The sequence below is a fragment of the Dermacentor andersoni genome, chromosome 10, assembly GCF_023375885.2.
Source record: "Dermacentor andersoni chromosome 10, qqDerAnde1_hic_scaffold, whole genome shotgun sequence".
NCBI lineage: Eukaryota > Metazoa > Arthropoda > Arachnida > Ixodida > Ixodidae > Dermacentor > Dermacentor andersoni.
The window spans coordinates 131,821,154-131,839,551 of NC_092823.1; the positions used below are offsets into that span (position 1 = coordinate 131,821,154).

General features: G+C 45.7%; 1 protein-coding gene across 1 annotated transcript in view; it reads left to right on the top strand.

The window, feature by feature from the left end:
• LOC126545075 (uncharacterized) overlaps window positions 1-15,420 on the top strand; it is a 115,987-nt gene extending 100,567 nt beyond the window's left edge. Inside the window, exons 2-3 of the mRNA XM_050192765.3 lie at window positions 9,046-9,206; window positions 13,241-15,420. Of these exons, the coding sequence (XP_050048722.1) occupies window positions 9,046-9,206; window positions 13,241-13,708 (629 nt within the window). The 3' untranslated portion in view covers window positions 13,709-15,420. The remainder of the gene's footprint in view (window positions 1-9,045; window positions 9,207-13,240) is intronic.
• Window positions 15,421-18,398: the final 2,978 nt, after the last annotated feature.

Consider the following 18,398-nt stretch of genomic DNA (forward strand, 5'->3'; position numbering starts at 1 on the left):
TTCCGCGACAGCACATCTATACCTGTGTTTATGACGCTTCACATCGGCGCTTATCGCTACTTGTGCTGGCACTGTAAACATGAAAAAATGGTTTATTTAAGAACACCGATGCGAAAGCTGAAATATAGAGTGATTTATCCGTGTTACACTTCTTGATTCCTGAGCCTAGGCGCGCCGAGAGCGTGCAGCGGACTCGGCGGATACGCTAGGCCTAAGCTTCGGTGGGGACCGATCTCGGCGCCTTTTTCTTGACGATCTTATGCAGTCAGCTGTTTCGATGCGCTTTGTTTGCGATTAGGCGGACAAGCAGTCCAAAAGCGATGCAAAACCACCAACTGTCGATCGACGATACGGTAGGCATGCCGCCTGCAAAAACGGAGTGCGGCTTCGCCGCATAGATTTGGTTGCTTCCCAGGCAAGATGGCGGACCTACGCGCAACTCTGCTACCTGTGGTAGCATATACAGTAACTCTAGGCTTTGTGGTAGAAGCGCGGCATCTTGCGGGGGCCGCGATGCGGCGGAGGCGAGCGCCAGCTGGAGGTACTGCAAGGAACCGGTCGCGCCGCTCTATGGTTCCCAAGACACCCGCGCGCCGGCGCGCGCAAATGGCGGACGCCGCGACCGGTCTGTGAATTGTATAAACGCTGGAAAAGGGATTTCTTTGGGCTTTCGCGTAACAGAATTATGTTTTCTCGTGTAGTCAAATTACAATCCGAGAGCTACCATGTCACTAGGTTGTGTGTAAAGTCGCAGTTTACGATTTTTCCGCGTCTTTAGCTTGAGATATTCAATTAATTTAGTAAATTCCTTGCGTCACATGGAGGGCCTGGGTATGTGTTGTTCGAAAATCTTAATGATGTCCGGCGCCAGAGCCGAATTTCCTGCGACACGGGCTCCTTATCGCTATCACGTTAAAATCTGATACCTTGTCCAATGCCCGTCATTTTAGACAGCGATAACTTAACATTATTCACATTACACTGCACAGCGCCTTCGAATATGCGCCTTCAGCGACAATGATGACAGTAACGGTGACAACAATGACTACGAGGTTGGTAAAGGTGATGCTAATGAGCGCTACGACGACAGCATGATGTCACGTGACAACATGGAATGTGACTTTGCACACTGGTGAGGTACAGTTGCAACGAAAAAAAAAAAAATCCCAAGTCACTTGTGAACGGAGCGGCACGTAGGTGCATTACGCGACGCTTCTGTGCAGGAAAGTATGAATGCATAGTAGCAAATAGCGACTGCTGAGCCATTCCAATTTTGTTGGCTGGCAGATTGAAGTCTCTCTTGAAATATTCATTCTGAACGCCTCCTTTTTCTCAAGCACCGGCTATGTATTCTGGCTACTCTAAAGTGGCAATTCCGTTTTAAATTCAGTGTGAGCAGCATGTAAGTGAGTTTAGGACACTGAACAACCAAGCTGATTAGCGATAAGCGCATAAGTCATAACACCCTCGTTGTTGACCCTCCTCATGTTGTAAGCTACGTATTTGCCATACATGGTTTGCTTGCGTACCTTATACTGGACAGATAACGACAGTGTACTAAGTTAAAGCGTGGTTCAATTGAAATACAGCTAATTGGAACAACGTTCCAATGACCCTGAATTTTTTACCACGACCACTCTATTCTATGTTCGTATATGGCGAGCCGCAAAAAAAAACAATATTTTCCAGTTGCAACAATCTATCGGAGTGCCGTCGAGTGTGATAAGGTGCGAAAACCGGGTACACTTCCTAGCATCAAGTAGTATAAGGAAATGTATTATCTGTGAACCTTAGCTAGTGGCGTACAGTCTATACGGCCTATACATATACATATATAGGCATTTATATACGGGATGGTTCTACGCAGACTTCTATATTTGGAAATAGCCGTTTTGAAATAAAATGACTGTTCCCTCGGAGACATGCATTTAGTGGTGGTGACCATGGGGCGTCGGGTGATAATTGGTAATTAGTAACTAATTAACAAAAATCTAATAACCAGCATTTAAACGTTTAGTACCAGCAGGCTCATTGTAATTGGGAAATTAAGCGAGCTCTCCCCCCGCACCAGCCATATCAACTTTTGGGCATGGAAAATTGTGATTACCCGCGGAGCTGTGGCACGACGAAATTCGAATATGAGAGCACGCGAAAGCGAAACTGGGCAGCTGCAGCGAGCGCAAAGCCGCGCCCCTCGAGGCGACGTTCTGCTTACATCACCCAGCAGCAGCCAGCCAGCGGACAGCCTCCCATTTCGTCGCCCCTCGATGATGCGCGAGACGAGGCCAACGAGAAAACAAGTCAGCGCAGAGTCATATACTTCATAACGTAAGCATGACGTTCGCTGTCCTCCCCGTTCAGACCAGAGTGCGTGTGCACACAACAGCTCGGCAGGGACGCTGGTGGGCTCATAGCACGTTTGCGCACAACGTTCATGCCAGCATGCAGCGGAAGGCGTAAGGCGATCATGGCTCCGCCACTGAGCCGATTGAGCGTACGCTGCAGCGTCGTTGTTTCTGCACTCGAACGCACTCCGCGTCTCTGGAGACCATTTAACCCACCGCGCTTAGGCCACGCATGCGCCGTCAATAGCGGGACATCACGGCAGCGGCGCCGATGGCGTGAATGCGCTTCGAGCTTCCGTATAATTTAAAATAAATATCCATTGCGCCACACATTGTGGGAATCGGTGCACGCGGAGCTTTCATGCGCCTGCAGCAAGGCGAAATGGCGCGCGACAAGAGACGCGCTGGCGATCTCAGTGACGAATGCGTCCCTGAGCCAACCTGGTGGACCTTGCAGAGAAAGCGGAACTTTTATTCAGCATTAATAGGCGTTGAATAACGTGACACGGCTTGCTTGATCTTGTGTAGACACACACGCGTCATATAGCGCCGCAGTATATACACAATGAGAGATGCGCAGTGAATTTTTGCGGCGAACACTTCCCGTGACTTCTACTTTCATCGTGAGCTAGAATACCCGCGTGCTCACTCTTGATGTGTTTACCAAGCTTTGGGAAGGAACCGTAATTTTTTGTGACTGTCTGACCGTTTTCAGGGCCAATCCCGATGATCCAATCTAATACAGCTGTAAAAGCCGCGCGCGCGGTACCGCCGTGAGGTGGTATGCTTTGAAAAAGTTGCGTTATAATTTTTTTCTAGGTCACAAAATAGATTGCACGGTTCACAATGACAGGGATTGTGAAATGAGCCAATCGGAGTGTGCGCCCCTTTCAAGAAGGCGTATACCGGTATTCCGCACTTCGTTGGGCCAGTATATATAGGAACAATGTGCTAAGCCTAAAACGATTGCACCTAACAAGGAGAAAAACATTACCGATAAGTGATTTTACTAATTATTACTAATGCGTTACTAATGTTACGCCAATTAATATGCGTTGCATATTAATTGCAACGCATATGTTTTTCCCAACGACGTGCACTGTCTGATGATATTGAGCATTAAGTCTAATCTTGCGTCTTTTAGCTGCTTGGTTAAAGATGTTAGTTTACGAAGCGCATGCTCTGAAAGGATGTATTGCCTAAGAGAGCAGCTTTGGAGATATTGTAGCATTCAGTGACGCCAACACTGAGGCATTGCTGATTTTTCTGAACACTCGTGATTTGGCGTCATGTGTGGCAGTAGATTTTTAAAAAACATCTGCAGAGCAGTTTACCAAGACATAGTCCTACACCTCTGGCCGTATTTCGTCATTATACATTTCGATTCGTACTATTTTGTCTTTTATTGTTGGCTGGGAGGACGTCGTCATCACCGAGATCAGCCACTTGACGACACAATAGATATGAAAAGAAATCGAGATTGGTGTCTTTACAAAACGCAGTCTCTGCCGTTGGGCAGACGTATAACTCGTAGCTATACACAAGGAAGTGAAAGTATGGCGACAGATACCCTTACTGGTTTTGTATCTTGTCGAATACTGTTGTTAACGGTAATCTTGTGTATATTTTATCCTGCCTGAATAAAGATTCAAAGCTAATTTTAGGCCAAAGCCCCTATCGAGAAGCAAATTAAGAATGTGAGCAGACTAGAAGACAATTCGTAGCTGCTCAGAAAAGTTCAGACAGTTTTGTGCAGAGTGCCGCTAAAAGTATTTTGTCGTGAAATTACTGCAATAATGTTGACGGTTTTATTATTATTAAGAACACATAGATCAAGGCGATAAATATTCAGGAGGAGGCCCTAAATTAAAAACTGTGAGAAGGTGTCCTATCAGAATAGGATAAAGCGAATTTTCAATAAGCACAGGTATGAACTGATGTTACAAAATACAACTGTAAAGTACATAGCCAAACGCATCAATTATAACACTTATTTGAAGAAGCTGATAATTATACTTATTCAAGCAATGAATGCACGTAAGTTCTCAAAAGTGATCTACACCTGCTTAATGGCAACATATTCAAATGGGCATCTAGATTGTCCCAGGTGGAGATGGCACTAAAACAGGCGGTTTGTTTTCCACTTTTGGCAGGATCGAGAAAGTTATTTGAACAAACAAGCCTTCTTGTATATTAAGTTTTGAAAATGTATGTAGTAAATATTAGGTATTGGAAAAGCATCAACGTAAACTTGAATGTGGAGCCTTTGAACAGTAGGAACACCAAAGTAAACTTATATATGCAAACGACCGGTCTCCGCAGCGGATAACTCACTGCTCGAAAAGAAAGTAACAGAACTCTTGTACGGGGTTTTCAGCACTCTGACGATGACGTATCAGAAGATTTGGCAAATTCTCAGTGTATGTCAGTTCTTATCGCCGGCTTTGACGTGACAGGGTGACTGCAAAACAATAAGACATGCAACTGCTCGGAAAATTGCGTGTGTGTTTCCTTCTTCCTGCGTTGTCGTTTGCGCGGTTACATAATGCATTCCAATATCGACCACCAACTATCCAGCCTCTCCTTGTTAAACGTGCTGGTAAACAGCAGCCATTTGAAGCACATGTGCAGTAAAGCGTCAATAGAAAGTTGGACATGTTTCAGTTCACTCGTAGTGTCTTCTGCATTATGAGATGAGTTGAGAGCTAGAAATTATTAGCCCGCGCTTTGAGCTTTGCAACTTTTGTCCTCGTTTATCGCGCTGTAGTTGCGTCATTACCACCGTGGTCATTACTAAGCGCGGCATTAAGAGCGGACTGTCGACTCGGAAAAAATAACCATAAATATGTAAAGCTAGGTATTTTTCAGGCGATTTTCAGGTATTCCAATAAGCCTTGTTCTGGAAGATGTTTTCAACCTAATATTTTTGTCGGGGAAGTTTCCTCGAGGAATGCAGGCAGCCAATGTATCTGTTATCTTTGAAAACGGGGATAGAAATGACATGACTAACTACAGGCCAATATCTATTATCGCTTTTTTTTTTTCAAGGGTCTCGAAAAAAATTGCTCATTCAAAAGTGAATGTTTTTATAGCAAGGCATAAAATCATGACAAATTCACAATTAGGCTTCACGAAAATCGTTTCAGAGAAAGAACTCCAGCAAGAGGAATTAATCTTGAATGGTTTCGAAAATAACCTTTACGTTCTCGGAGTATTCGTTGACTATTCCAATGAATTTGGTTGTATTAACCGTGACACCCTCATCGGCAAACATTAAAATTACGGTTCCAGAGCAAACCGTTTTTCACCTTTTACATCGCTATTGAGAGTACCGTCTAAGCAGGAAGTTGTAGCAATGAACCTTAAATCAGGCTTAAGATATGAAGCTTTAGCTCGGGGCTCCTGTCTAAATACATGAAAAGGAGAAATCGTTTTCCTCGGCAACCACCGCGCGAAATTTGATGAGGTTTGTTTTATTTCAAAGAAAAAGCTAAAATCTAGAGTCTGTTAGTAGCGAATTTTCAATTGAGGCCGTCAATATGGCAATAAGAATTCTTCAACGGCGCACATTTTCAGAAAACGAGAGTATCATTTCCACAACTCTGTAACTCAGCGATGTGAAAAATGGTAACACAGTTCTGTCAATTGCATCTAACGGTCCATGTTTTTTAATAGTCCATATAAAGGTTGATGTATTATGCATGGTTCTCAAATATATATATATATATATATATATATAAAATCCCTCAGCTACTCCACAAAACCGCCATCAATGCGGCCGGGCTTGAGAATATACCATAACAATTCCCTGTCTACGTTATCGTAGGCTCCTTTAATATCCAGAAATGCTATCCACAAATGTCTGTTCTCAGCTACTGAAACCTCTATGCACTGAGTTACTACAAACATATTTTCCTCTAAGCGTCTGCCTGGTCTGAACCGATTCTGTAATTGGCCCAGTGCATATTTTTTTTCCACCCACTTCGACAGTTCTAATGTTATGGCTTGCGTTGCTATTCTACATATCACGGATGTTACCGTAACTGGCCCGTACAAGCTCGTCTTATCCTTATCACCTTTGTAGATGAGGTTCGCTTTGCTGTCACGCCATCCAGCCGGAATTTTCTTCGTTCTAATCACTGGCTCTGTGGCATTAGTCAGTTGTTCCTTGCTCTTTGGACCGAGCTTTTGATTAACTGTATTGAGATTTCATCGGTTCCTGCGGACGTGTTATTAAGGGCATTTTCTTCTGGTTTCTCTTTCAGCAAAAGTTTTTTATGCTACGCATTTATTTCTCAGGCTTCTACATTGTTGCTGTTCCGTCTACGCTTCGCTGCGCGCCAACGGCGTTTGCTTGAGCATGCACGTGACGCTGCCGTGGCGGGCTGCAAATAAAAAAACTCGAAGAGCAAAACAACGGAAAGCAAATTGACCTAAAACAATGAATCAGCAACTATATACAACAGTTTGCTTGTTTGTAAAGAATAAAACGTTTTTTTTTTCGTTCAATGCAGCTTCGCACAGTTGCGGTAAGAAAACGTCGAACTATCTCCATGTGTGAACGCAGCCACTGCAAAAAAGTCTCTCTAGCCTCCACGGCGTTGCGCTTGATGTCTGAAACGGTAGAGACGTTTGGGCTCTTGCGTCACTTGCCGATTTCTCGCATTCTTCCCTCGTGGCAGATCGCGCTTTGTGGTGCTGTGTTAGACTGAGCTACCTTCGGGATCAGCCCACATTCTTCAGCACTTTTTTGTAGAAGCTAGAGTTACGCAGAAGCTGTGTGGCATTGTGACACCTTCACAACTGGCCCAGGTCAAAAATGTTTTAACCTTCCATCACCGGAGGGAAAAGGCCATCGTCGTTTTAACATAGACCACATGGCATAGACATAGATACGTACGGTTGCATAACATGCAGTCACTGGTTTCTTTCTCGTGGGCGCTCGTCCGGCACCCATGTAGAACCCAATAATCGGCATGTCGTAAACACATCGTCGAGCAGTGAGAGTAGAAATCATGCCGTCGTCCTCACCATCGTCTTGCTGCTGTCGTCAAGCACACGCTTGCGTTAGACACATCTAACGCTTGCGTCAGATACATCAAAGCTCGCCTAACGCTAACACGTTGGTCCACCTTGTAACGTTGTGCGTAACTACAAGCGATGCAGGGTAGCCAGCTACCTGCGAAATGCTTCGCATCCGATTGATCATCACAATTTGTGGAATCTGTGTTATTTGCACGAGGTCGTGGGATCAAATCCCGGCCACGACGGCCGCCTTTAGGCAGGGGCGAAATGCAAGAACGCCCGTGTACCGTGCATTGGGGGCGCGTAAAAGAACCCCGTATGGTCAAAATGATTCGGAGTCCCCTACTACGGCGTTCCTCAAAATCAAATCGCTGTTTTGGCACGTAACACACCGGAACTTTCCTTTTTAATCTGTGTTATTTTTCACAACGAACATGGCTAGTTTTCAGTTAATAGTTGGTGTTTATGTTGTCCTCTTCGTGCCTTCTGGAGTCCATGTTCTTACGCCTGCCTCTTTCAGTAGCACAAATTCTTGATCGCAAAGGCACATTTCTCGGCACCACGCAAGTTCTTTTTGGTAAGATTCCTTGCGCGGATGTTACAGCTGCACCTCTCTTGTATCCCAGAGCGTAAAGAAAGCTGACACGACGCGTCTTAGTCGTCATCTGCATCCGCAGTCCAAACGTACTTATTTGCACGTACAGAACGCTTCGCAGCATCACCGCGCGCTTGAGAACATCAGCCAGGCTGTCCACGTCTTCGTCGCCGCATTCGCACGGCCGCTTCGGGGAAGTGCGCCATCGCAACGTCCACCGCTCTTCCACTCGCCGGCGCCGAGAGTGGGCGGTGATGAAATTTTCCCAGCGACGAAAACGACGGCAAACGGAAAACTGCGGTGCCGCGTCAAATTTTCCTGACGCTTCGGGTTCTGCGATTCGCTCTGGACAGGGGACCATTTGCTGCTGACCGCGGCGATACGTGACAATAATACGGCGGCGGCGAGCGTCGCTCGAGGAACTCGGAGTGTGTCCAAGCACGGTGCACGCAGACCAAGCACAAATGCTTGATACGAGGCGACGAGTGGAGAACGTAGTTACTTCGAACGAAAGCGCGAGTCTTTCCGTCGCAAGCAAGCGTACCGGGGGCTTTATTTAGTTCGTTCCGGCTTCAGAGATGGGATGGAATGCGAAATAAGCGCGCAGTCACTGTACTGGCACGGCCGCTGGATAGTACTGGCTATTCGCAAGTTGACCCACGGAGAGCCCTGTTCCGTCGTTGCTCTCCGAATTGAGTGGGCCACGATGTAAGACTTCGCCCTATAGGACTGCACTTACATGTTTCGCTAGAATAGCAGCTTGGGCTTGTTGATTGTACATCCTGGTGTTAACAGCGCAAAATGTAGACGAAACATAAGACGAGAAGACACGAGACGTCTTCTCGTCTCGTGTCCCGTCTACGTTTTGTGCTGTTAGCACCAGGACTTACAAGTTTGTAGGTGTTGAGCCTAGTATATAGACTAATGCACTTGAGCAGCGCTTACAGTGTGGTTCAGTTCAGCTTGCTGATTCATCAATTGGTGCGTACTGTGGCGTTATACCGAAAAAAAGAGGTGTACGCACTCTTGCAAACAAGCTCTAATGTGAAGCTCTCTAATACGCACTCCTTTTACGCGCAGGCCAGCCGCAGGCGGCACTGTTGGGCAAGACGCGGCGTCCGCGGACGGCGTTCACTAGCCAGCAGCTGCTGGAGCTGGAGAACCAGTTTCGCATGAACAAGTACCTTTCCAGGCCCAAGAGGTTCGAGGTGGCCACAAACCTCATGCTCACTGAGACACAGGTAAGCATAACAAAACAGGCCTTCAACTGCGCCAGTCGGTATACTATCGTCGGTTGGACGGTATCTATTTGGTTATAGTTAGACATTATTTAGACAAACATTAGACCTTAGACAGAAGAATAAGAATGGGCTGGGGGGCGCTTGGCAGGAATTCTCAGATCATGAACAGCAGGTTGCCATTATCCCTCAAGAGAAAAGTGTATAACAGCTCTGTCTTACCAGTACTCACCTACGGGGCAGAAACCTGGAGGCTTACGAAAAGGGTTCTGCTTAAATTGAAGACGACGCAACGAGCTATGGAAAGAAGATAGATGGGTGTAACGTTAAGGGATAAGAAGAGAGCAGATTGCGTGAGGGAACAAACGCGAGTTAATGACATCTTAGTTGAAATCAAGAAAAAGAAATGGGCATGGGCATGTAATGAGGAGGGAAGATAACCGGTGGTCATTAAGAGTTACGGACTGGATTCCAAGAGAATGGAAGCGTAGCAGGGGGTGGCAGAAAGTTAGGTGGACAGATGAGACTAAGAAGTTTGCAGGGACAACATGGCCACAATTAGCACATGACCGGGGTAGTTGGAGAAGTATGGGAGAGGCCTTTGCCCTGCAGTGGGCGTAGCCAGGCTGATGATGATGATGGTGAGACATAATTCGGCTCACTCCACTTGCTTCTGTACGCGAGAGACAAAGATGAAAAACTGTGCAAATGTCAGCTGTTTATTGTTCGCAAGCGCACGTCCGTCGTACTGTATAAGAGAAGAAATGGTCACAATGTAAAAGAAGAAGGTGCGCAACAAAAATAAGAGGAAGTCATGGCACTCAGCTTTCGGAATCACAAGTACCACTTTACGTGTAGAAGAGGAACGCAAATTAGCACAGGTGCACTGAGAAGTGTAGACAAGACCAGATGAGGCGAGACACTTGTCTTTTCTATATTTGTCTGGGTACGTGTGTTTGTTTGGGGCCCTCTTCTAATGGAAATGATTTGCCAACTAGCCCAACAAGAACAACTCTTATGGCTTTAGGGCTATGGTATACTCCAAGTCATAGTACATAGCATCCAAGCCATAATATTGTAATAATGTAGTTTTCGCCAAATGCTTTAGCTCGAGGCTAACTCCGATGCCGCCCATTCAAATGCATATAAAACGCAGAAACATTGTTATGCGGAAACCGCTGGATCGATTTTAATTCAATTTGTTGCCTTGAGAGATAAAGTTAGATTCTAGGGACTGAACAAGTCAGAATCGTGAATTATGCCGGACTTTATTACGGAAATCCCACAAAAGTGGTAAGTTCAAAAAAATGGAAGCACGAAGTTAATCCGTAACTCTGCACCAAAAACAGATATCGTAGATATGTAACTCTATCGGTTAGAGCATTTAAAGCAGACAAAGTTTATAAATGAATACACTGTTTTCGTGAACTTCTTATATGTTTATGAGGGTTTTGCAAAAGTCCTATGCACAAACTAGGGATATAGTTCAGAGTAGTGTATAATATATCAGTTTTGTCCGCTTTACATGTATGTTTATTAGGTGTATTTGAAGTAGTAACTTAGCGCTATAAAAACACGGAAACAAGAAAGGCGGACAAGGACAGGCGCTACTCACAACTGTTTAATGGAAAGAAGGATAGTACATACATATCCTCTTGTCACGCATGCGCATACCAAGCAAAAGAGAAACAGGTACATGCACATCAAAGGCGGTTGCGCAAGAAGTTAAATTCGGCATCTAGTAATGTGATAGAAGGCTCACTTACACACCTATCTCTATTCTTCTTGATAAAGAAGGCCTCAAAAGCGAGCCTGGAAGAGGCGTTGCCGCTCCTGCCCAGAATAGTAGTCGCAGAAAATCGAGCGTCACAACCACACGCGCTAACATGAGCCACCAAATGTGCGCCCTTATCCTCTTTTTTCTTTAGTTTTTGCGCATGTTCCTTTAAACGGTCATTCACACAACGCTCGGTTTGTCCAATGTAGAGCTGCCCACAAGGGTGCAAGGGAATTGCATAAACAACCCCTCTGGAGCACTCAACAAAGGGCTTCTTATGCCTCGTGCGGCAGCCCCGCCTGCTCTCAGAGCGGTTACCATGACGGTTAGCAACCTTTTTAAGGTTGCGTGACACCTTGTGTAGGTAGGGAATAACCTCTGGTCTTATCTTCGGTCGTTTGACCTCTGCTCTCGCCCTTCGTGCTCCAAGCTTTACTTTTTGCAGAAGAGTCTCTACTATAGCGTTGACGACTGTCAAAGGGAAACCAGCTGCCAAAAGGCGTTCAACTTGCTTCGTAAATCTAGACCGCATTTGGTGTGCGCACGATTTCCGCAAAGCCGATTCCAAGCAAAGCCTGCCAACTGCTCGCTTCAACACCTTAGAGTGTGCGGAATCGTACGGCAGCATTGCTTCATGGCTCGCGATTGATAGGTCCAGCAGACGTGGCCAGCTTCAAAAGACAGTTTTAAATCTAGCAACTGCAGGCCTGTGTCGTCAGGAAGTTGATGGGCAAAAATGAGCCCTTGGCCTTGGTTGTTAAAAGCTTCTAAAATAAAAGCAGCGGATGTAAATTTACCCTCATTACTTAAAAGCACTAAAAGATCATCAGCACATCTAAATAAGTTTAAAACCTGCTCCCATTAAAAACCTCCTGGCGACACAGGCCTGCAGTTACTAGATTTAAAACTGCGTGTGTGCGTGCATGTGTGCGCGTGCGTGCGTGCGTGCGTGCGCGCGCGCGTGTGTGCGCGTGTGTTAAAGAATATTCAAGAATTTTTCTCAAACGTCGAGGACCTAAATAAGAATGTGCTTCTTACAGTCGCTAGGATCTAAATTGCACATTTAAATGTAACAGACTTAAGAGAGAGCTTAAGCTCGAATGCTCCTATCTAAATACATGTAAAAGAAGAATTCGTTTTTCTCGGCAACCACTCCACCAAACTTAACGAGGTTTGTTGCATTTAAAAGAAAAACTTAAAATTTAGTGACTGTTGGTTTCGAACTTCTATTTCTGTTGTCAATTTTTATAAAAAAACTGGCAAAAATTGAAAATTTTCAGAAAACGAAACTATCTAGCTTACAACACTCTAACTCAGCAAGGAAAAATGATATCACAATTCTGTGAATTGCATCTGATAGTACATCTAAAGCGAACAAAACTGATATGTCACACATGATTCTCAAAAATGTAATAATGCACAACTACAGCTTCTGCAGAACCCTTGTACGCAACGTAACAAATTCATGTAAGATGTAAATTAACATATTGAATTTGTCCGCTTTTAACGGTCTAATTGATGCCGTTTACAGAACCACGATGTCTATTCTTTATGCAGAGCTATTAATGTGTAAAGTTCGTGCTTCTATATCTTTTTCGAACTTTCGAATTTTCGAAAATTCTTTTAACAAGGTTCACTCCCAAAATCGAAATGCCGCTTCCAACAGTCACTAGAATTAAATTTTCTCTCTCAAATGCAACAAATTTCATTAAAATCGGTCCAGGGGTTATCTCATGAAATCGTTTTCTGCATTTTACATGTATTCGAATAGGCCGCCTCGGAGTGGGGCGCGAGCTAAAGCTTCCTCTTAATCAAAATCGGTGCAGGGTTTCCGCATGTCCGCAAGGCCCGACTGTCCGGCGGGCGCCGTTTGTTCTGGCGCGCAAGTCAATTTCTATTTTGCAGTTTTGTTCATACGGCGGCGCGCACATTTAGAACTAACATACGGAGCTTTCAAACGCACGCTTAAGCCCTGAGCATGTGTGTAAAAAGGATTTCTAGCGATAATGCATCTCGCAGTGAAGAAAATATCGGAGATAAAGTTTTAAAGGCGCAAATGAAAGTGGAGGTGAGTGGTGGGAGAGAGCGACTGTAAAGAGCTAAGCTGGCACTTCACGTAGGTACATGTAGTTGGCTGCTCGGAATCCACGGCGAGATACACATGTCGGCGTTACTCTCTATTTTTCCTCGGCGGACCAAATTTCGCTTTTGGACGTCCGAGTCGGTCAGTGCTCATTTGGAGCCGTTTCCTCCATTTCAGGTGAAAATCTGGTTCCAGAACCGGCGCATGAAATGGAAGCGCAGCAAGAAGGCGCAGCAGGAGGCCAAGGCGCGAGCTGCCGACAAAGGAGGCGACCAGTGTCGGCAGAGCCCGGCACCGTCCACGGGCAGTGCCACTTCCCAGCCGCCCCCGTCGCAACAGGCGCAGCAGCAGCAGCAAGCGCCGCACCGACACCCGCAGCCTCCACAGCACCGACTACCCCTGAACAGCGGCGTCGAGTACCCGGACTCGCCGGTGGCGCGAGACCTCCATCTGAGACTCCAGCAGCCGCACCAGCATCACCATCAGCAGGACAGTGAGAGTGTGTCGTCGCGCGGGGCCAACAGCGACGCCGAGCCGGACGTGGCTTTGTCACCGGGACTGGCGGACTCCAATATGGCGCTGTCGCTGTGTTCCCAGCCCACGGGGCGTAGCACAGACCTCATCTACCGACCTTACGTGGTGTGACGCTAGGCCTCCCGCGGCGAGGAACGTGGAGCGCATCGCCGTTAAGCATGACACGCAAAGGCCCACGGGCTACGAACGATGGCATCGCGATCTCGCAGGGCGCCGCCATGTTTGAAAACACAGGTGGCGCCACCTATCGCAAATGGGACGAGACTTTGGTTATGGGCTACGACGCAACGAGATACATTGTAGTGCACATGTAACTCTAAATTGCTGAGTCTATTAAGTCAATGAATGTTCGCCCAAGCGCATTGTCCACGACAACTGCCTGCGAAGTGTCACGAAACGCCGTAAGGCGTTGCTGACCGAAAAATTTCCAGCGCTTGAGTGAGGTGGAGTCCCTGGAGTCACTCCAGCCGTTTAACGTGGTTGCAATATTTGTCTGGTCAATACAGTGTACCAAACGCCGCTCAGTCGGTAAGACGTTCTCACCGTCATGCTCGCGCACAATTATACGCTATTTTACTAGTCGTGCGCCCTGCGTCGGCTGCTCCGGCCAGCCGAGGTTAATGCCATATTTGTGTTCTTCCACCATGCTGAATGCTGCCTCGATTCTAGTCGTCCCTACTTTCCCGGATTCGTCAAACACAGCAGTGGCATACAATTTTTCAGATTACACCGTAGTCGGTCTGCAAAAGTGCACGAGTCCGCACTGTCGCGAGGCGTTCAGGTCCGGAACTACTTTTCAACCAGTATAGGGATATAAGGCAATCTCTCCAAATTCATTCGCCTTACACTGAACAATAGATATCACGCGAGGGTTACGTAAAGAAGAAAGACAGCTGTATAACTTGCTCTTCCGACTCTACCATTAGCTCGTTCGCGCTCAGATATTGCATAGAAATATGAAATCGCCGTGCGGTTTGTTTGTTACCTTAATTGCTGGGGTGCATTATTTTCGTGCTTAATCAAAAATATGTGAGAAGTGTTTGTCTTCTGTGGAGATATCAGACAAAGGAGACATAGATATATAAATGTTTGCAGCAGCTAGACGTTGGCGCCATCTGTTAGTTCACTCTTATCGCAAAACACAGTGCGATCTGTTTCCCATATGAAATATGGCGCTATGTTCTCTACGGTGAAGTGAACGCTTTTTTCCGGTCTAGAATGTGGCAAAGACTACGCGTATTTCAAAATTACCTTGCAGCTAACGAGAAACTACTGAACATAAATCTAGTGCAGTCGACTCCCGTTAATTCAACCTTTGTGGGACGGCCGCATTGGGTTGAATTATCCGAAAGGTTGAATTATCAAACGATTATAAAATAAACGAATTTATATCTTATTTATAGCTTCAAGTGGTCTGTCCGTGTCCGCGGACTAGTTGAATGTAGTATTACAGTAACAATCCCTGTCGTCGTCGGTCAGGAGCCCACAGACGTCAGCACTGTTGGCGGTGCTGACAGAATCCCCAAATGAGACATCATGCAGGGCGCCCCGCAAGTCATCATTGTTGCAGGACTGGTTGCTGCCGTCGCCTTCGTCACCTAGGGAAGCAGTAGCGCCGTCTGCGGAAATTCTTGCGTTTTCTAGCTTTTAATGGCAGCTACCGCGCATGGTGGGGCGTCGGGGGATGGGATCGCATTAACCGGAGCGGCTTACTTTCGCGTTCGAACTAAACGAGTTTTTCTTCCAAAGCAATGGATGCTTTTATTTTTGGGCACTTTTTCAGTGCGTTCGAATTAGGTGACAAGTCGAACTACTCACGGTCCCGTGACTGTATTGAACTGCACCCCAAAATGCAACCTCTGCGCAAAATTTGGGAGCGAACGAGCACGCAGTTTAGCCGGATGAACCAGTTTTTCCTGCGTCCCTTACCCACACAAACGCCCTTACTATGGAAAAGTGCGCAACTTGGCGTTTGGAATCATTTCCAGTGCGCCTACCTCCATAACTTTTTGGGGAAGTAGTGGCGTTACAGCAGAACTACACTCCGGTAGCTTTGTTCTGGTACACGTAAGAAGCGGCAGAACGATATTATGTGGTTAACAGTGACGGGAGTGCGCAAAAATTTGCTTCGCATGAAGGTGATCATGGCGATGACGCACGATATTAGCGGGGAAAAATGCAAGGGTGTACAGGCCCAACCTAACCATGGTAACTGGGTGATCGCAGCTCGAGGATTCCGTCTGCTAACTTCAGCAAGGAACTCGAGGAATGGCCTTTAACTTTCGCCCAGTATTTCACGTGTGTGTGGTTTGTAAGGGACTGCCTGAGCAGGAACCTAAATTTTATCGGTCAGAGCAGTAGCAAAGAAGCAAGCAGGCCCTGCGAATTTCAAACAGGGTTTGCTGTGTCATTCACGAGTCACAGTGGAGTCGTTGAGTCGCTGTACGACAGCAGTTTTCCACCGACGTTCAAGTCAGTGATGGCCTTTCTGGACTGACGCTTGCGCGTGCATGCAATGGCCTCGATCGTCGCCGAAGTCGCTTCCCGTTCCTCGTGAGGCGGGGCGAACGCCCATTTCGATGAGCGTGACACGTCGATCGAACGTAGCGTAGTAGGATGTTATTTATTCAGTTCTCATTTTCATGCATTTTCTTTTTATCTCGTAAGTTCATTCTGCATTCTGCCGGTGCTGTTGTGAAGTTCTTGTGACGATTTGCTGTGAGGCGAGGCAGATTTCGATTGCTTTCGCACCGGGAGTTGAAATGCATGATACAAGTACCGTTAGGAGGTAATCGCTTTGTTTAGATATACACGGACTGCGTCTTAGTACGACTGAGCAATAAGTAACGTGCTTCGATTGCCCACGATTGAACGAACGTAAACGGACAACCGATAGTTATTGGGAAAATAAGTTATAATTATTAGGAAAGCAGCTGCATTCTGCGTCGCAGGTCATGCTGTAAAATTAAGATAGTGCAAGGTCTGCATGACTGCTGTCATTTCTGCATGGAGTACAAATTTAGTTTCTGAACTGTCGTCGCATGAAACAATTTATGTGCAATTTTGTGCGGTGACATATGACATCCGTTGAAGTGTCACAGGGACAGTGTCATCGCGTATTGACAAAGTTTACAGAAGTAGGTACAGGCAGTTTGTGTGAAAAATTTAAAGATGATTAATTGCACTGAAGTATATATGATATTCTCGTGCTTCTGTCGCGTAGACAGTAAGAAAAGTCGCATTTTGGCAAAAAAACAAAACAGATTGAGTGATATTTATTTACAGAGAGGCAGAGATGTCGGCCTAAGAAGAAGCAAAGGCATCTTTCATTTGATACTGATATCAAATGAAAGATGCTCTGTTCTCTTTGTTTGTTTGTTTGTTTGTTTGTTTGTTTGTTTGTTTGTTTGTTTGTTTGTTTGTTTGTTTGTTTGTTTGTTTGTTTGTTTGTTTGTATGTTTGTTTTGCTGAAATTTGACTTTTTTTTCTAATCTACGCCACAGAAGCACGTGAATATAAATTCCATATCAGCGCAATTTTACGTTCGTATTCTAACCATTGTATACCTTATTCGGTGGCTTGAAACATATTGAATGGTGATCTTATGAACAAACAGTACGCGGTGGCTGACGCAAATAATGTACTGAGCGATAAAAAGTTTGTTTCTGCTGTCACCTCCGGTGCAATATTCGTCATGCAGTGCTGATGATGTCACGACGCGAACTGCCAACTTCGGTTTCGAAAGCCCTTTCATATGCGAATGTTGCGAGTGATGTCGTTGATTCGGTTTCAACGCGCACTTAAAAACAGAAAAAAAAAGATCGAACACTGTGTGGAATACCCGATCTCTAATGTCGCCCTTTACAGGCTTTGCTTTCAGTGAATGTGCTCGGAGTCATTCTTTCTGAGAAACAAAAAAAGAAAAACACTCTCAGTTTCATTTAGTACTTCATATTGTACATAACCTGTTCATTAAAAATTCTTCTATAGGGATGTTTGCGTTTTTGTTTCTTTTATACTTTTACAGTATAGGCTACTGTAGAGAGCTTCTAATTGAGCAGGTACAGACCGCAAGGTAAGTGTACCAGCACGTGCCAACAGCTCTACGCAGTCTACACCTGTCGTGGGTATTCTATCCAGCGGCGGGATGCTTCGCCTACTTATCGTACTTCAAATGGTAGGCATTGTTAAGAGGAAGCTTTAGCTCGGCGCCAACCGTTTCTCTATTCAAATACACGTAAAACGCCGAAATGTTTTTATTACACAACCGATGAACCGATTTGAAGAAAATTTGTTGCAATTGTGAGAGAAAGTTAAATTTTAGTGACTGTAAAAGCATAACCTTAATTTAAGACCTGTAATTTTTTACAAAAAAAGTTCCTAAAACTGATAAGCCTAAAAAAATTGAAGCACGAAGTTTACAAGTCCGTAACTCTGCACCAAAAGCAGATGTCGCAGCTCAACGCCTGATTCACCTCCGCCGCGGGTAGGCCCGGTATTGCACTACCGTCGGGCTGACGCGCGGAGGAGGTGAATCACTTTGCTTTTCGTTTGGGAGTTTTGACTGTCGTCAGCTGTCGCTGCCATTCCATTTTCACAGAGTGGAATGGTTGTCAATTTTATCGCTCCTTTTGGATGGCTGCAGTTATCGGCATTTCCTGGGGTGTGAAGGCTAGTTTTCTCATCGATTCGGTGCCCGCACGATTAAATCGAGATGCATTCAGTTATCACCATCTATTCAACAATCACGCGCATCGCTGTTGCTTTGTTAGTTCAACCTTCTTCGTTCAGACCGATCCAG